At 34.6% G+C, this 20237-nt stretch overlaps 1 protein-coding gene across 7 annotated transcripts in view; it reads left to right on the forward strand.

The window, feature by feature from the left end:
* LOC139972155 (calcium permeable stress-gated cation channel 1-like) overlaps window positions 1–20237 on the forward strand; it is a 66660-nt gene that overhangs the window by 4217 nt on the left and 42206 nt on the right. For 4 of the 7 annotated variants that reach the window (XM_071979135.1, XM_071979141.1, XM_071979142.1 and 1 more), the window contains exons 2-3: window positions 11448–11591; window positions 12717–12799. In XM_071979135.1, coding sequence (XP_071835236.1) covers window positions 11472–11591; window positions 12717–12799 — 203 coding nt within the window. In that variant the 5' untranslated portion in view covers window positions 11448–11471. Of the gene's footprint in view, window positions 1–1460; window positions 1682–1724; window positions 1744–11447; window positions 11592–12716; window positions 12800–20237 lie in introns of those variants that run through there. The other 3 variants (XM_071979138.1, XM_071979137.1, XM_071979139.1) reach the window with 3 other exon arrangements.

Genomic DNA, 20237 nt, shown 5'->3' on the forward strand with positions numbered 1-20237 from the left:
TTTTTAGCTTCATTTCTCGCCTACCATAAACGCAGTGCGATCTTTTCAAATAAAGCGTCTTTATAAAGCAAAAATAGTTGACTGTAGGCTTCATTGGCCCTATAACAACAAAAGGTATTATTGCGCCCACGGTATTGATATAGTACATATATGCACCCTCATAGTATTCATATAGGCCCTATAGTAGGCCTACACACGTACATGTTCCCTCGAACAGCTGAGAATCTCATGTAACCAGGGTAATGCTTAATACACGTTTCACCTGGATGCCCTAGCAATCGGTACCTAGGAATGTAACTATGTGTAATTGTGTATTGCATGTGTATAGGCCTATAATAGCCTGCATGAGGCCATTTTCTTCATCGAATAATATAAAAGAGCTCTCGAACATTCTAACGTTGCGCCTGAAACAAGATTGACAGGGGCAATTTTCCCAAAATAACACCCGAAATTAAAAAAAAAGTATTTTGGATCCTGATTATGAGATATTTCGGACATGACATCCCTATTTTAAAGTTGGGTATATGCCGCTTGGAAACCTCGGGAAGTGCCGTTTCCGGCCATCTAGAGGGTTTGTTAATCCCAAAATTTTCTTGTACGCTTCGCGCCAACCCATGGTGGCGCTACGCTTAGTCAACAAGGTCACATCCCCCCCCCCACTCGGAAGTACGGATCGCCACCCATACATATGACACCATTTTGCATTTCAGGCCTTCTTCGAAAGCAAAAATTGTACACCCCTCCCCTTAGACCCATCCCCCAGGACGGCGATCATTCATGCCTGACGCCCCCCCTATTGGAAAATCCTGGATACGCCCCTGCTTAATATATCTTCCCTTTGAGGCAACTCATTTTGGTTAATTTTCAATTAACCAACTTTTCAAAAGCTTTAAAACTTTAATCTGAAACACCTCAAAATACCCAAACTAGATCTTTCAGATCAGATCTTTCAAATTCATCAAGTTTAATACTTTAAAGTTAAAAATAAAATATGCTTATTAGAATTCAGAAGGGAAGCGGCATGTGTTGAAAAAGAGATCAAATATTCTGCAGTGCTATTTGTAAAGAGGAACAGAAACGAAGTATGTTTATGTATAACATAATGCAGGATATCATTTAGAGCTTGAAGTTTGTGTACATAGCAGTTTTGATGGCTCATATTATTTCTCATGTAAAACACTATGGTTCCTGTGTTAAACAAAAACTGCTGTTCATCTGTGCACGTGTATAGCATTTTGCTCAATTCCCATAACACTTTGGTACGCAAAACAGGATAAATTTAGAGTTGCCGCACTATAGTTTTTATTTTGATGCGAATAAATCACTTTCTGCTGTTTGTGGAAGAACACTTCCTGCTGGGTGAAAGGTCACTTCCTTCATATAATGTAGGTAGGTTCTGTAAGTGATGATATGCACTACATTACTGCTGTCTTATTTGTCTGTGTAACACTCTGCCTTGATAATACAAACATGCATATAGTGTCAAGTTTAAGCTTGTACAAATTCCAAGGGTACCATACATCTGATTTCTTAAGTTGACTGACTATGGATGTACCGTACATAAGGAAACAAGTATTGTCAAAAAGGTCTACTTCATTGGTTTAGCTTTCCTAATATTGAGGTGCATATCTAACTGCAATGCCACTTGTCAAAACATAAACAAATTTTGGCAGCGGAGCAGGTAGGTGACTGTTTAAGCAAGAAGAAAAGGTTTGGAAATTCCTAAAGTTGCCTTTTGCATTGGTTTGTACATATACCTTTCTACAGTATATAGTGTATATTTCCACACAGTTGGATATTTTCCTCCATGGATCAAACAAAACTTAATCATTGAATTCAATAAAGAAATATCAACTTTGGAGGAATTCAACAGTGGAGCATTTATACATAACTTTTTTTCTTTAATGATACATGTCACATAGGGTAATTTAGTGTGTCGTTCACAAGATATAAAATTAACATGGAAAGCATCAGGGAATGGAATCTACAGTGTGCAAGCCTTGTGGGATACTGTGACCTCTAACTGGCATCTGAATTCTTAAAATATGCGTTTAATATGTATTGCTAATGCCACAAAAGGAGGACTGTATCTATCTACAGTAACTCAGTTAGAAAAGCAGAGGGCTTGCAAAGTCTGAGGTTACTACTGTAGGTTGAAACCTGTTGTACTGTACATAGCTGATTGTTTATGCCTTCTTTATCTTCAAACCAGAAGTATTTATTTGTAACTGAAAAAACTATCTTGGATGGACCAGATTTTGTTGTACAGACACTACATGTAATGCATATCTGTACCTCTTGTCTAGTACTGTGTACAACATAGTTGGTGTTAGTGAAATGTACATGAACAGTTCATTTATTTTACTAGGTGTTTTAGGGCAGCATGTACTATAAGTTCTCAATTTAACAATTGATAGCAACCGTATCTTGAATTTGAGAGGGTAAAAAATGACAAGGATCAATATTGACTGTTTATTACACATTAAGTAGATTGGCATGCAACTGCTACAACACACAGTACGTCAGGGCGTGGCGCTCACAAATTTTACAGCTGAATTTTGTAGTGTAGGACCATAAAACTTGATTATGCAAGTAAGAGAGAACCTGCAAATTTGATGTATTTTTAAATGATGTGACACAACAGTAAGAATCTTACTTTTGCTAGTTTTGTTTTATTATAAAAGGAAATATCTAGTGTTGCCAAAGGCTTGTGTAAATATAAAAGCAGCCTCAAGTTATTGTACTTCCTTCACTGCTAGTTTGACATCTACTGTCTTGTAAAAAGTATGTACTGTAGATCTCAGTAAAGACAGCTGCCCTGTACCTTTAACAAACACAGATAGTATTGAATTTGTTTTCTTTGATCTAAAGTTTATTTAAAGATGAACATCTAGTTTGATTTCAGACCCCTCACATGTGCCTCATTCCTTCCCCTTGGGTAGGATAAATTCAGACATGTTTGCTTTCTCTTTTCTCGTTAGCTATGGCTTTGTACATATCAGGTTCCCAATTTATACTGCACGTATAGAACACTTCTGTGCTTTACAATATATCATCAGTAGATTTCGTGTAGACTTTCTTCAAGCTACAAGGTGGGATATCGTACTCGTTACAGTAAATGTAGCTCTAATTACTTCAACAGTCGTCCACGCCTCGTCGTCAGACGGTGGTAATCTGCTCAGTCAGTCGATTTGTGGCAGTGTCCGTACAGGATCTGTTTATATGACAGTGCAATAAACCATTAACTGTGTGATAGATGTTGCATTAGAGAATGTGCAATTATATACGTATATGATGTTGACAGGAAGCACACTTAAGTAACTCACAGATTCAGAGACCTACAAGATATCATATTGATTGCATAGTCTGCATCAATTACTTAGCTGTAAATGCTGCATGAAATGTACTTTAATTGAGTCTGTGAGTGATAACCTGGGTAAATGAACTCTAATAAAATAAAGCAAAATTTTGTGGAATTGTTCAAATGAGGACATACAGTAAATCTTTATGATCAATAATAGGGAGAAAGTGATTGTGCTTGGGTGACAAATTTGGTCCAGGGATACAACACTGATTGGGGGGGGGGGTGGGTAGGGGTTGTGTTTGCAGTGTTGAATGTTTACTAATTAGTAACCGAATAATACTAGAGGAGTACTTGCAATATTACCCTCATGGAAACAGGTACGTTTCTTACTTGTAAATTTGCATTTTAGCCATTCCAGTGTTAATGACGTTGTAAGAAGTTATAAATATTATGAAATCTTGTGCACTAGACACGTCAACCTACACATGTGTAATAAACGTCCAAGAAGGGCTTGGAAACGTTTTTACGTTATCATGATCAAGAAGGCCTGAGGGTTTGATCCTAGCAGGATCTTCTTGGAAGGCAATGTGAAGCAAAGACAAATTTAGGACAGAACACTAAGTTGGACTAATGAACAAGATGAGAGTAAAAAGACTGAGAAAAGGAGATGACACAGTTTAGGAGATGAAAAATAAGAAATTATATTTCAATTGCTGTAGAGTATTGACTTGCATCCATGACAAAATAATTACAGTTTCATGGAAATTGTTTGTGCTTGACCTTCCAGATCATTGAGTGGTGTACTTTCCCAAATTTAAGCCAGGAATAAGTTTTAGTTCAGTATATCCGCTTTAGAACAAGCTACTGTATGAAAACAGTGGTTAAAACTTGTAAAAATCTATTCCTTTGACTTGGCTGACATATACTTTGTTAATTCTCAGGCTTTTGTTATCCAGTATCTTTATTTAGTAGATTTCATCATCAGATCTCTGGGGGAAGGGGAGGGGATGAGGTATGGATGATGTTACGGTTGTTACCACTGTAATGCTGCTTACTGCTGCTAATGGTCTCACATACTCCAAATTTTTGATAGATTAAGGGGTCATATTGGAAAAAACAATGCTCCCTTCTTCCCACTATATTTTTACGATAGATATATATATATCCAAATTACAACAGCTTGGATCTTTAATGTCTATATTTTATTGAAAACTTTCTCAAAGAGAGATTTGCAGTTTGTGACTAATTAGCAATACTGATTACTGAAGGTTTCATCATTTGTGTGCCAATGTGCATCGCAGAAACATAATTGTTTACACATTTGTGTGTTGACACAACAGAACTTTCGTAGAGCTAGATGTATGTATATTAGGGTTTCAACCTACCTCTTTGTTTGAACTCATTGTTTTAGTAAGTGGGTGGCAGACAGCATTAATGACTTAAATGTTCCAAAGTTGTAGTACTTAAGATGTGGTCATTTTAGGTACTATTACAGTTTCAATTACAAGACAAATATCTTTAATTTAAATCAAGTGTGCTGTGATCTTGTTTGATTGCTGCTTACATATAAATTTGCAACTCCAACAAGCTTTGGTATTTGACAAGAAAAGTGATATTTGCTGCCGATGTAGAAAGTGATATATCTCTGGAAATCCATACATGGCAGCAATCATCAGTCAAAATTTAATGCTCACCTAAAGGAAGTCAAAGGTATTCAAAAATACCTGAACGTTGGACATGTTATGTTTGCTTATTCAAATTTAAGGCCCATAGTTTTGATATGACTCGTCCTTGGTATCATATATGCACAGACATTTTTGTTTTGCACTTTCCACTCTCCAGATTTCAATGAAAATATATGTGGTTTATTTATTCTTGTCTTCAATCACCAATAAATAGCACTGATCTTTCTCATTCGTTACCACGTGCAGTGCTTTCTAAATTGCATCATAACTCAAGAATGTTAAAAAACTTTCTTTTCAGAGAACAATTTTTTTCTTTTATAAAGCGTTCTAATTTTACTCCACAAAGGCGTAGTTAATTTATAATTAGTACTAATCTGTCTACTTCAAAACCATGGAAAATCTTGAGGGAAATCACTGGAACTTGAACGTCATTCTTCTGGATTCATTAGTCTTCAGGCAGACTTTAATCACATTTGCGTCATGTCCTTCCCTTAACAATTCTTGCCGTTTACGGTGAGGATGAACTGTATGTGGAGCTCCCATCAGACTGCCTGGATTCACATCAGAACTTCATGGGATTACTTAAATTAGGACTGTACATTACTCTTAAAGGTTAACTACTCCTTTCCCATTACTGCTTGACTTTTGCGATGTTGGGTATTAATACATGTTGGGAAGGAGCAGGCAATAATTTATCTGGTAACACATAGCTAAAAAAAGGCTATGCAAAAATGGTCAACTTGCTATACAAATAAACAGATTGTTGCACTGCAGTTATTTTGTGCGTGTGAATGTCAGGAACAATAGTATATTAAAAGTGACAAAAATATAAATTTGAACATCAAAGTCAGCTAATATTTCCTGAGAAGATTTTACGCACATTTTAATTTGAAACAGTCAGAATGTGTTTGGATGTGTACACTTACTATGCTGTTAATTGATAATTAGAGTAGTGGGAAGAGGGGGAGGGGGGTGCAAGGGTGGGGTGATAAATTTAATTACTAACATTTTCATGTATCTGAACTGTGTTTACCATTTAAATTTGAGAAAATGAATGACATAATTATGCATGAAATTTGGTCAATTAAGACAGTCTTATTCAAATTGACACTTTCTTCTATTGTAGTTAAAAGTATAAATTTATCACTTTTGCTTTTATATTGTTCATGTGGTGACATAATTTGTCATCCATATTAAATCCATCACTTTCCAAATGAATATCCAGTTTATTTTACTTTCCCTAAGACTTTGATTAAGACATAAATATGTATATTTTGAACACTTTAAACTATAATCTGCCTCTTACCCGGCCTCCCTCAGTTCAGTTTGTGTTAGAGTTTACACTGCAGGCGGCTACAAAACCTGAACGTTGCAAGTAAAAGCTGCCATAAAAATCAATTTTGTATACTTGTGCTGCAGCGTTCAATAGGTGAGCTGAGAAGCATGCTGTTACAATGAGAAGAGGGTTGTGCTATGTATATAATTAGCTGACACCTACATATAAGAGTGTAGTGTGTTGAGGCAGCATGCATGGAAAAACTTGTCGTGTATTTTAATAGTCTAATTTGGATTGAAAAAATTTAATAACACATTTTGCAGCACACAGTGCTTTAGTTATTATAGTCATATTCAGTCTACATAATTTCCTCTGAATGTAAATTCATAAAAATAATTACCTTTTTCGTGAGTAGTTTGTGGGTTTGTATTGAACGTATGACTCCTCACATCAATAGGTAGTGGCCACAAAAATTACAGTTTTTGTATGATTGTATTATATTAAAAGGTGTTTAGTCATCATAATTTCTATAAGGTTCTGTTTGGGTGTGTTCTGTGTAAAGGTTAAGTACTGAGAATGTCATGTTGCTCTGTGGCAACATGGATTGCATTAATCATACATGTTGTTGTATTCTATCATATACAAATGAATCATATTACATATGTACTATTAATTATATGGGGTATAATAATGTTATTTGAATGATTGCATCATTTTATTGTGTCATGTCTGATGAAAAATGTTCTTTGTGGTTGTTTTAGGTTGTAAATATATGTTGCCACTATAAAGTGAATTACTGTAACTGTACCAAAATCTGTTATGCAAAATAAGCTTTACATTTGGAAAAAAATATGTACCAAGAACCTCTCAAGGAAAAATGCCTTGTTATGATTTTAGAAAAAGGATTAATTTTCCAGTGGACCTTGAACAGCAGGAAAACTAGATATATATTTCCATTAAGTTAACATTGTTGTTATGTGTCTAACATAAGTCAGAGACATTCACTGACTTTGTGTTACATGCCTAGCTTTCTCTGAAGGTGATGTTGAATGCAGTTAACGTAAATACCTGTGAATGGTTTATAAAAATTTAAAGGTTTTACAGTTCTGATGAAGATAAAACATTAGTTCTAAGCTAATCATGCAAAATTCATAGGTGTTAAAGTTGCAAATTTTGCCATCAGTGTCTTATAGTCGGCTCTACAACATTGCATGATTTTGCACTGGATTACTGGATGAGAAAAACCTATTTTACTGAATGTTTTTTTGTTCTTTCCATAAGAAAAAAAGAGGCTATTACCAAAATTATTTCATTTTCTCTGAGATCATCCAAATTAGATATGTAATGATATACAGAGTCTTTGGGTCCTGTGACCCTAGTTGTTGAAGTCTGTCACCAGTGCAGAAAGTTGTATAAATTTACACTACGAAGAAAAAGAGATGAGGTTTGGGTACTTATTTTGACACAAGATGATGACCAAAATAGGTTGTTTTTTGCCAAAATTTCACTAGTCACCAGTCTTGTACACTGCAAAGCAGCTGTTGTCAAATAGGGATCAGTTTAAAGACATGTAACTCTGGCTTAATGTGTCCATCTATACTGGAATCTCTTCAGTAGCTCAAAGTGAAATGCACTGTATAAATGAAATACTAATGAGTTACCAGAGCATTGAGATGCAAATCTATGCTTTAACAGACACGTACAGCTTTAGTCTAAGGGCAGAGTTGTTTGTCATCTGTGTGTTAAGTGGCCTGCTCTCTCAGTTGGGACGAAGAAAACTTGCCAGTATTCAGTGTCACACTGTATACAATTATTGGGATTTTGAATGTGATATACAATAAGTTAGAGTATTGTCTACAATCTTAGAAGACTTAGAAAGAGTCTGTATCTTTTCTCTTTTGTACTCCTGTTCTCCTGTCAAATTTAGATCACTTAAATCATTGGTTTGTATACAGTACCTTTACTAGAAAGCAAGATAATGAAGAAGAAAATCTAAGGGTTTAATTCAGAATTTTGATGAGCTTTTGCACTTCTTCTCGGTAAAGTCTTGACGTGGACGTACATATGTCAGGGAATTTTTCTTTTAATAGTCAATGTGCGGTGATGAAATGTAAAAAAAAAAATCTGTGGTTTATCTCTAACCTTGGACTTTCCATTTCTGTTCTTCATGTATATTATGCACTGCTGGTACCAGTTATTAACAAGTTTCTAATGCATGAAAACAGCTGTACACTTGTACAGCGCCAAGGTCAGCAAATACCGTTACCATTTGGTGAACTCTTGCTCTTCATTTGACGGTATTTTCAAATTGCTCTGTACAAACAGACTGCGGGACACAAAATCAATTCTTCTACAGCAGTGCACATTAGAGTGGAAACCATCTGATAGATCAGGTGATGCAGAAAACACTCCAGGGCAGTTGCTTTTTATAAACCCTCCTTTGGTGGCTAAAAGATGAAGATGTAGTCATTTCCTTATATCAAAATTTTTTACCACTAACAGTCGACCAACCTAATTATATGGACCCCAGTTCCAAGCTTCCTTCAGTGATGTAATGCCACAGACATATCCTTCCCATTTGCCTAACACCCAACAGCTGACAAGTTCATTGTAACAGAAATTTCTACATCGTTTTAAAGACCAAAGATTCGTCAATTTGCAGAACACCCTCCAATCAGATATTTCTCAGATATTGATGGGAACATCCATCATTCCTTTTTGTATACAGTAGTTTGTACCTTTGGTACTTTTATAGTATATTAAACCATATTAAGTTGGTAATATGAAAGTATTTTGACCATGTACTGTACTCGATGCACTAGATAGGTTGTGATGTGTAAACAATTTGGGAAAATTAACATCTCTATACATAAGTACTGAGGAATTTGTAATGTCTGACAGGGAAAATAAATGGATTAGAAGCACACGTTTACACTGTTGTTAATGTACATTGCTATGTACATACAATGTAGAGTTTATTTGTCTTTAATTTAGGAACAATGTTCTTCTCTCTTGAATACTGTTTTAGCATGTTTGAAATTAGCCTATAGTTATGGTAGGTGCTGCTAATGTTTATAATGTGTGCATAAATCATGTTGTAGTGTGTGCATTCATCATGTTGTACTGTGTGCATGAATCATGTTGTTCTGTGTGCATAATTCATGTTGTAATGTGTGCATGAATCATGTTGTACTTTGTGCATGAATTATGCTATGCTGTAGCTTGTGCATGAATCATGTAGTGTGTGCATGAATAATGTTGTACTTTGTGCAAGAATTATGTAGTGTGTGCATGAATAATGTTGTACTTTGTGCATGAATCATGTAGTGTGTACATGAATAATGTTGTACTTTGTGCATGAATCATGTAGTGTGTGCATGAATAATGTTGTACTTTGTGCAAGAATTATGTAGTGTGTGCATGAATAATGTTGTACTTTGTGCATGAATTACAGTATGTAGTGTGTGCATGAATAATGTTGTACTTTGTGCATGAATTATCATGTAGTGTGTGCATGAATTATGTTGTACTTTGTGCATTAACTATGTTATAGTTTGTGCATTCATCATGTTGTATTGTGTGCATGAATCATGTAGTGTGTGCATGAATCATGGTGTAGTGTGTATGAATCCTGTTGTATTTTGTGCATGAATCATGTAATGAGCATCTATCATGTCAGGTACAGTACATCCCATATCTTGTTGGTATTTTAGGATGGCTTGAACTTTTTTTCTGTCCAAACAATATTTCACCTTCTCACTGGATACACTCAACGTACTGTACATGAGCCATATTCTGCAATATAAAGTCAATGAAATTGATCTCTTCATCGAAAATGGCACAATAAACAAGTACTTTATACGCGTTTCAACAGTTGATGACAAAGAACAGTTTCAAACTTGAATCTTAACCAAATTTAAGCTACAGTAGGCTAGGTACAGTACCTCTGCTCAAAGGTTGTGGTAGATCTTAGAAAGGTGTTAAGGTTAAAGTGGCTTTGCAAAGTCGTGGATTTTCTCAAGATTTAAAAATCCATTTTGCCATTCAAAAAACCAGACTAGCAAATTAATTTCTGTTCAAGCAAAAATCAGACTAACAAATTAATTTCTGTTCAAGCATATATATCTGCAGAGAGAATTGAGCTACAGCACATATTTTGTGCTTGCAGAATGTTGCCAGTTTATTGATGAAATATGCCACATGTTACCAGAGCCACTTGTGTGATTTGTGGAATAGTATGTTTCATACCAACGCAATCAAGTAGCTCCTTCCACCCAGTTAGCAGGTGTAATTAGGTGATGATTAATTGTATCAATTAATGACAACATAACACCCCCACCTAATTATTGTGCGGTGTAGCTTACTGTTAATCTTGGTATTATAGTAACACTCTTATTTCATTCGGTTGTGACATGAGTGCAGCAACTATGTATTTGCATTGCAGTACAGTAGATGGTATGTTGCACACATATATTTAAACATATTCTGTGATATGTTTATTTTCAATCCACAATATATCATGTATGCGGTACAGTTATTATAGTACCAGTCTAAGCAGATATCTGTCACGGTTATATTTTTTACTTATTTTCAGTTATATTGTATTCAATTATATTGTATTATATATGGTAGGACTTGAATAGTTAAATACCATGTGTTTTATTGGCAAGTAGTCTGTTAAGTAGTCTGTTAAGTAGTCTGTTAAGTAGTCTGTTAAGTAGTCTGATTATTATCTTCATCCCAATGCAGTACTTACAGTATATTATCCTTTAAAATTTCTTTTTCATGTTTGTAAAGCTGAGAGAGACAGTCTTGTTAGCTGCAGCTTACTGTACATTCTTTGAAGCTCTGACTTCCTTTATCTGTAAATTAAGCAAATATCGTACATTTAGAAAGTTGAAATTGATTTTCAGTTCAATAAAAAGATTTGTTTCATTATAGAGAAGATAACAGGGAATAATTTATTTTGCACCGTATTACAAAATGTAAATTTGCAAAAATGGAGAAATTGCCTTACAAGTGCAAATACCTTCCATACACAGGTTTTCATACACAGGAACCAGATAGTACTATATAAGCCACATAATTCAGAGCTTCAAGACTGCTTCTCAAACTTGAACACTGAATTATTCCCTGGAATAAGAAATAATGAGATTTTTACTTTGGTCTTTTCATTTCACAGAATTACTTGGCAGATTATATTAAGATGAATGCAGCATCCAATGACACAGGTCTTTGCAGCTACGAGGGTAAAAACAGCACCCTTACTCCTCTTTACTATGGTGGAATTCCTCAAAACATTCTTTACAATGTCATCTTCTGGGTGGTGAGTTAATTGTGCCAGCTTTGTATTTAATCATATCTTGATGATCATATCTGATGTAATAAGCTTTGGAACAAACTTATAATAATATATATAGCTTGCTGCATTAATCTCATCAGTTTCCAGAAGGGACATATATATATTCTACTGTAGTGCAGGCAATGTAACACTTTGCAGACCATGGATTCAATACCCAGGCATCTTGATGTCTTGTCCCTAACTAAGATATGGTTAATTGAATGTATGTAATCTTCACTGCATGGCTGAATCCTCCCTTACACCAAGACGTGGATCACAGAAGGTGGTCTGTGATGGTCTCATGGGAGATATTCTTCAAAAAGCTTTACTTTCTTACTACATTTCGGCCTACATATATCTTCTTGCTGATCCATCCTTCAATTGTGATACATTTGGATGGTTTGCTTAGCTATGTATTTTGAATTTCATCAAAATGCAACGGTTTGTAGAAATGTTATGTTTTTGCTTAAATAAATCATTAAAATATTGTAAAGAAAAGTCAATTTTGGCTCGGTTACCATGACGACATGTTCCACTTTATACTGTTGCCAGATGCATTCATGGTATTGCCATAGTTATCTTTTGACATACAATATGCTATGAGGCTGTTCTCTCAATTTCCAGTAATTTTGTTAAGCGAATACTTTAACCTCAAGATTATCTCTTTAATACCAAACCACCCAGTATTGCAACAAACCAAGATTGTAAATAATAACACCAATTGTCAACTCTGCTGACCTAATACATATGTAATGGTTGCTCTTTATTCCCAATTTTCACAACATTTTGTCAACAGGACGGACATTCCTTTAAAATAATTTACTGTAAACAGTAAGTTTGATATTGTTTATTAAGTGTTATGCATGATGAAAGTCTAGGGTTTGCACATACTTGAGTGCCCTTTGTGCCTTGAGTGCCCAATCTGGGTGGATATCTGAACATTATAAATCTTTGTAACTATTGTTATTATTAGTATTACTGTATTTGGTAACATATATTCAGTTTTGCAATGTTTATAGTATTTATGTGTAAAAAGTTCATTGTCACTGATTCCATAACATCCAAATCATATATCCATTCCAAGAGACACATACTATTTCTTCTACACAGGTCATTCTGCTTTGGTACTCCTTCTTTCGGAGGGTAGCTGGTGATTATGGTCGGATCGCCCTCGTCTCATACGGCGAACAACGGTAAATTTTTATTTCTCTTGGATTGCATTGCATGATATAGTGACGTTTTGGCAGCAGTTTATATTGTTTTTTTTTCATACTATGTCTTTATTTGTCTTCAGAAATGAAACATGGTGAAAATATATTGTATATGTACAAAACATGTGCATACAAAAATTGTTATTACTTGCAAACTGCAAAGTTCTGTTTACTCATTGTACCTCTTATTTTAACAGATCAACTATTTATTGGGGAACGTTCCATGTAAAGTTTCTTTAAACTTGATGTAAAACCAAACAAATAACACATTATTGTATATTTTCATATATCTCTGTATGACATATCTAGATTTACTGTTTGCAACATTTGTTATTTTATAATGTACAACTGACATATAACAATATTAAAATATAAAAAACAAATTTATTTGTAATGTTGCCCATTTGAGAATAATCAAGTACAAAAGTACTAAATCTGAAAGGAAATAAAATAAAAATAAGAAGCAGCAGTTAAAAATGTCAACAGAACATTATTTGTTTTTACAAGCTTGTTGATATCAAGCTGTATACATATCTCTGAATTGGGAATCCTCAGCTCGTATATAGTGTTCCCTCAGATCATATCATTTTAATTGTTTTTTTAATTGGATATATTATCCTCTATCATCAGATAAACAAATCATTCACAATTGATCAACTTTGTCAGTAGTTCCTCCCTCCCTCGTAATAAGATGATAAACTCCCAGTAACTATTGAAGCTGCATATTGAATCATCAGATGAACTTGAGGAAACCTTCTTTACAGATTTAAGCACAAAATATGCATTAATGCCCAGGATGATTATGCAAAGAAACCGCATACTCATAACAGCAGCTCGAACAGCGCTCTATGTTTCTCGCCACCGCTCATTGGCAATGGTCGAGAATGCAGACATTCCTTATTGAAGCATTTTAAGAGACAGGTGGTGTTTTCATTCGACTGACTGCAGAAACAGCCAAGGGTTCCTCTCTGGATATATATGTGGATGAATTTTTTTTTTTTTTGGGTGAACTATTTCAATGGTTGATTGCATGGAAATTCTTCAGGGGTTTGGTTATTACTTAGATAAGTATTGATTGGAATATGCCAAGGGAAGTATATATCTAACTGCCATGAGATGGTGTGCAGATCAAATGACATTGAAAAACATCTGAATGTAATTTGCAGGTTGACTATGGAATATTTAATGTTGGTAATCAATTTTGATCAGGCATCAACATGAGAAGAGGAACACATTTTTGTGTGCAGAACATAATTTTGCATAAATGTTATATTTATCTTCTTCTTGCATGCCATTAAAAAATGACCAAAGAAAACAGTATTTACGGGGAATAATTAATCCAGTATTTTGTCGCAGAATGTCAATTTAAAAATGACCAAAGAAAACATATTAAAGGGAATAATTTATCAAGTATTTCTTTACAAAATGTCATTCACTGGTCAAGTTTGCTATACATGTGAAAGATGTACATACTTTAGCAGTTTTGAACACAGAAAACATCTTTTTTTGGAAATGAGACAAAATTCAAAGCTTTTTGCAAACTGCTACTAACAATAGTTTGAACCATTAATTATTCACTGATGTAGAAATGATATCGTAGGTGCAAATTATACCACTTTATCTGGCTTGATGGTACAGTAATTGCTTTTATTTGTATGCAGTTGTTATGTACATGTTGTTGAAGAGCAGGCCTACACTATTTACAATTAAATCTTCTGTATTGACATGTTCTCTTCCACCTACTTGATGATTCAACCCTCAAATGTTATTAACATTAAAGGACCAATCAGTTTTTCATTTAAACCATTCTAAAAGTCATATACTGTTTCACAGCAGTGGCCATATATAACAACAGAAGATATTGGAAAGGTAGTAAAATTGGAAACTCATGGAAAATGCTAACAATTATGACTTCATAGACTTTAATACTGTAGTTAAAGTTCATTTCCATTATTTTATCATAAATGTCACTCTTTTGAGAGGCAGGGAAATATTATATAGGTTACTGTTTGTCCGTGTTTTTGTTTGCAAAAAAGGCCAAACTGACATGTAGTTATAATTTTGAAATCAAAGCATCAATGCTGCATTTGCCTGTGTATGCATGGTTACATGTGTGAAAATTGGTGTACATTCAAATTTATTTCCACAAGTTTGTCATAAATATCACTATGTTGAGAGGCAAGGAAAGATTTTATATTTTTACTGTTTTTCAGGTATATTTAAAATATTACCAAACTGACATTTTTGCTTTTTTTAAATTGGCTGTGTAGGTGACATGTGTCAACATTGGCTTACATTCAAATAGCAAATTGTATAGTTAAAATGTGCGCCATGGTTTTTGTTTTATAATTTATTATAGTTTTATAATTTATAATTTATATCAGAAACCAGCACCATACCTCAGTTGTAATATATATTCCCCTATGTAATAAAATTTAAGAATTGTAATAACCCTAGTGTATTGTTTTATTGTGCCTTTAGTGTTTATTTTTGTTGTTTTGTACTCTGCTGCGAGATCAACGTGCTGACGTCTGTAATTGGACTGCTTCAGTTCTATACACGCGTATCGGTCCTTATTCTCATTACAGGGTACAATCGCTCTCATTTTTATTCTCTACTATTGCTTGGTCTCATGCTGAGTTTGAAATTCATATGACCCATACTCTTAATGACGTTGTTAACGTTTATCAAGATTAACAAGCAAGCCATTATATAATGATGGTTCTGTTGCTATATCCTCAGAAATGGTTTATAACTCAATATATTATATTTCCACATTTTGGCATTGCAGTCAGTAATTCTTAAATTGTAAGGGAATTCATACAAAATTAATCAGTAAATCTGCTGTCATATATGCAGGAATGCTTTTGGCATGCTTTTGAAATTGCAAATTTGATTATGGTATCTTTATAATTCGCAGTAGCATTAATAAAACAGCTTCACAGAATCACAGATGGTCATCGCAAGTAGAGAGTATAGCATAGTTTTCTATAGCAGTATCTCCCACAAATGTAATATTGTATTACAAAAACTAAATGCTCATTCAGTTCTTCCACTAAGTACTTCTTAACTATTTAAGTAGGAGTTGGGATGCCATGTCAATTTGCAGGGTTTTAGTGGCAGAGACAGTGACAGAAATGTGGAAGACAGGCATATTTAACAATGATAGTTGAATTTCCATCTAAATACTGTATGTTGTTATTATTATTTGTTTGCTGATAAAGTAGAACTTTCCATTATCTAAAACCTTTCATTACTCCAGAAAATACATTTGGTAATTCTCAGGTGGTATCACGTAAAATTAATGTTTTCCAACACCTGTTTTTTCCTTCTATAAACCTCCTGACTTTTCTGGAAATGTGATATGTTTACATTTCATAGGTGTCACTGCAAAATTACTCTGCAGTAAAGTGATCGGACATTAAAATGTAAATTTTTTAAAACCATTTTCTTGCTTTAATATCCATGAAAGCTGCCATGCACATCCTCAGCTTAAGAAAACTTCTAAGCCGCTCTTGTATGGATGGTTCTCCTATTCCTGATTTAAGAATGTTAGTTGACTTCTATGACTACTCTAGCAGTGCTCAATTATTTGTACTGCAGAGAAAAACCATTTAAAGGCACTTTATGCTGGTACATACAGTACCATCATGATATTATGTTACTGTCTGGGAGGGGAGGTACAGTCAAGGGCGGCAGAACCGGGGGGGCACGGGGCACGTGCCCCCCCACTTTTCCTCAGGTTAAAAATGTGCCCTTTTTCTACATAAAAATTGAGGTGTCTCAAGTTAGTAAGAGTCCAGGGAACCAGAATGAACACTCGGGAAGGGCCGTTTCCAGCCATCTGAGGGGTTTGTAAAACCAAAAATTTTCTTGTACGCTCCACACCAACAGATGGTGGCGCTCCGCTCAGATAGTCGTGCATACAACTTTGCAAATCCTGGCTACGCCCCTGACTTTTAATGAATTTCTGTGGGTCAAACTCAAAAGCTATTTCGAATGGAAAAAATTTGTTTAGATATTGACAAGAAATAAACTCTAATTCGGAAGATTCCTACATTAGCAACTAGCATGATTTCACCTCATTTTGTCTCAAAAGAAAATTTGTTCCTTGTATCCCAATTTGCACATTGGATATTGCAGTGCTAGTATGCATATTTTCCTTGAGGGGGGGGGGGGGGCGTTGATGGAGTGATGTGTATACGCAAATAAGATAATACAATAAGAGTTATAAAGGGTACTAAATATAAGGCTGCATCAGTCCAATAGAATTTCTGCAAAGTGCCCTTTGATGTCGGTGCCCCCCCAGACTAAAAGTGCTTCCGCCGCCCTTGGGTACAGTAAATAAAGTTTTGAAAATTTTGGAGTGATTATTATTCTGGTCCATGCGTTTACTATAGTGCATTGCAGATTATGTTTGTAACTACACACAAGATAATGAAATGTGTTGTTGTTCTCTTTGTCTTTTTAATCCCTTCTTTTGCCGTTATTACCACAAATAAAACCGACAGCAGCAGGTATTATCTCATTGTATTTACTGTCTGTCTATCATGAGTGTGGACACATTATATTTCTGCCTTATGATTGCAAACTTGCTGTTTTTATTTTTTTTATATTTAAAATATTGTCAACTTTGCCTATCTTATTTGTTGCCAATATTAACTTTACTTATTCTGCTATTTTCCTCTTAATTTAATCACAGCAAATATTGTTTTGTTTTTCATTATTCTGACTTTTAGCTAGCTTATGTTTATCATCTGCATCTCTTTCTATACTTCTGTAATCTTTCTGAATGTGGCATAAATCATCAGTTAGAGCCTTCTGCCTGAAGAACAGTCTGTTTCACATATACAGTATATTAACCAGATTGTTCTTGTCTCTGTGTTTAGTGGCATGGAAAATTTCAAACCATAAGTTATAATATAAATCTTCCATAATTAGCATATATTACCGAAACACATAAATTTGATAATCCAATAAACCTTAATGAAATCTGACTTATCTTATGAAATAAAAAAAAAATTAATACCTGCAACTCTTTCCGTGATAGTCAAATGCATTCGTTCACGAGATGTTGTTGGATTGAAATAAACTAGCATCGTTTCTAAGTTTGTCGTGAACAAAATTTCGATGGTACAAGCAAATCATACTTATTGTGGGAATGCCATCCAACCCATTTATCTACTTCAAAATTGTTACCATGAAGATAGAATTCTGAGCTTTTGGATCTTATGAAGGCATTCACAATGTTTGTTTCCTACTCATGTTCATTCCATATTCTGAGCACTCTGTGCATTGATTATTCCCGACAGCCCTTCTCTGATACTTTCTCCTTCTTCTTGAAACACTAATAGACGTTCCATTCATGTGATTCTATAAATATCAGATCTTCTGTCATTACAAATGAAGGATATATTTTCAAACATGTTCAGAAGAGATTGTGTGTGTGCGCGTATGTATGTGTGTTTGCAGCACATACTTTATCGCTCTCACCATTAATCGTAGCATTATGTGTACAGCCTCCAGTCCTGAAAGCTGAACCTCCAAATTGAGTTTTTTTAAGAGTAGGCAACCTCCCTCAGCATCGGGTTTATAATTCATAAGTATGATCTACCGTGAGACTTGTAGAGAAACTTAACACTCTCATGGATAAATTTGGAGGCAAAATTGATGGAAACATGAATGCATTTAAATATCAAGGACAGAGAAAATTTGGCAAATGATTCATCATGTGCAATCAAGTAAGTTTTTTTTGTTTATTTGTTTATTTTTCTTCAAAACCATAGTGGATATGAACTTGTCAAACTTTGATGACTAGAATGACACAGACCTGTGTAAGATAACATGCAGAAGAAATGCTATATAGAGAGGTTTAAAGAGAGATAAATTTCAACGGTTTGTACACAAGTATGTAGTGTCACAAACAAATTTAATCCAACCGTTGATTTGAATTTAAATATAGCTCTCTGTTTCAAATGTGTCAACTTGATGTAAAACAAAATTAGAATTTGTCACATGTGACATCTAGGTGACAAAATTGACTATAAAAATGTTGCGGTACAATTAAATAAAACGAAAAGCCAACAAATCCTTGATGATGATTGTTTGGAAGGAACTGGGCCAGCTTGAAGCAATTTGAAGGATTGTTGGTGAACACAGAACCCAACCTGAAGCTAGAAGTGTGTTTTAAGGTTAACATTTCTTTTTCAATGTTCTTGTTTCTCGGTCATGAAATGCTTTCTTCACTGTTACAATTTCTTCTTGGCAGATTCTTTTGAGTGTGTATGTCACATTAATTTATCTTTTATGAATTACACTATTTTTTATATTTTTTTCCGTAACATTGAATATTTTCTTTCATTGTTAATGATATGGTAATCGGGACGTTCTTTAATTTTTTTTGTTTCTTTCCACTTAACTCTTTACTATCCTTCTACTGTATGTCTTTACTGTCAATGTGAGACTTAAAGGTCATCCACTCTGCCAGTTATACAAATAATGGTTACTTTTTTCCAGCTCTCTACTGTTCTCATGTTCCCACACACAGAGTTACCATGCAAGTTTAGTCAAAAGGGATGCTTGCTAATTGGAAGTGTTGTTTTGACTTAAAACCTCCCAGGAGGATTATCCCTGCAATTTATGCAAATTAGGCTCTGCGGTATATACAGCTATAAGTACTTCAAATGGTATATATTTACTGCATTCTTCTTTTACCTGTCCCCTGTAGTACACATATATACACACTCTGATCTACCTTAGCCTATAAAAACTGGTAATATTCTTGCAAAGTGCTCCCAATGAACCTCTTTGGTTCACTGCCCTCTTCCTCCCAAATCAACCATTCAGAAGTTTTTAACTTGAAGAGAGTCATGGGCGCAGTTCATGAATGTTACCAGATGTTTGTAGGATAGGTAGATCAGAGTGGATTTGTATGGGAGGCAGGAAAGTATCATCAATGACAAATAATCAAACCAATGAGTTCTTTGGCTTTCCAGCTCAATAGTTTGGATGTATACACTGAAAGCTTGTCAAAACTATTCAAGATCCATATTGTCATATTGCATCACATTATGTGAAGCACACATTGCATAATGTATGACATTATATCATGTGAGCACACTGAACTATTTTTCCCTGAATGCATGCAGGATAACACCTGTAAAGTGAGAACATCCCTTTCATTTTTCTTTCTTCTTCCTTTCTAATTTTCTGATTTATTCCATTTTATAAAATGTTTTGAAGTGCTCTTTGATGTGTCATGTTTTTCATCTGTAAAAAGTCACTGAACTTTTGACTGGTACAAGTTAATGAGTGTTTTGCATGCATATTGTGTATTCCATATCTCCTCCCCTATGCTCTCTGTTATTCATCCATGTCATGTTAGATTCTCCGGTGTGTGTAACTCAATAGCTGAGAAGTT

This window comes from Apostichopus japonicus, chromosome 8 (assembly GCF_037975245.1).
Source record: "Apostichopus japonicus isolate 1M-3 chromosome 8, ASM3797524v1, whole genome shotgun sequence".
Lineage (NCBI taxonomy): Eukaryota > Metazoa > Echinodermata > Holothuroidea > Aspidochirotida > Stichopodidae > Apostichopus > Apostichopus japonicus.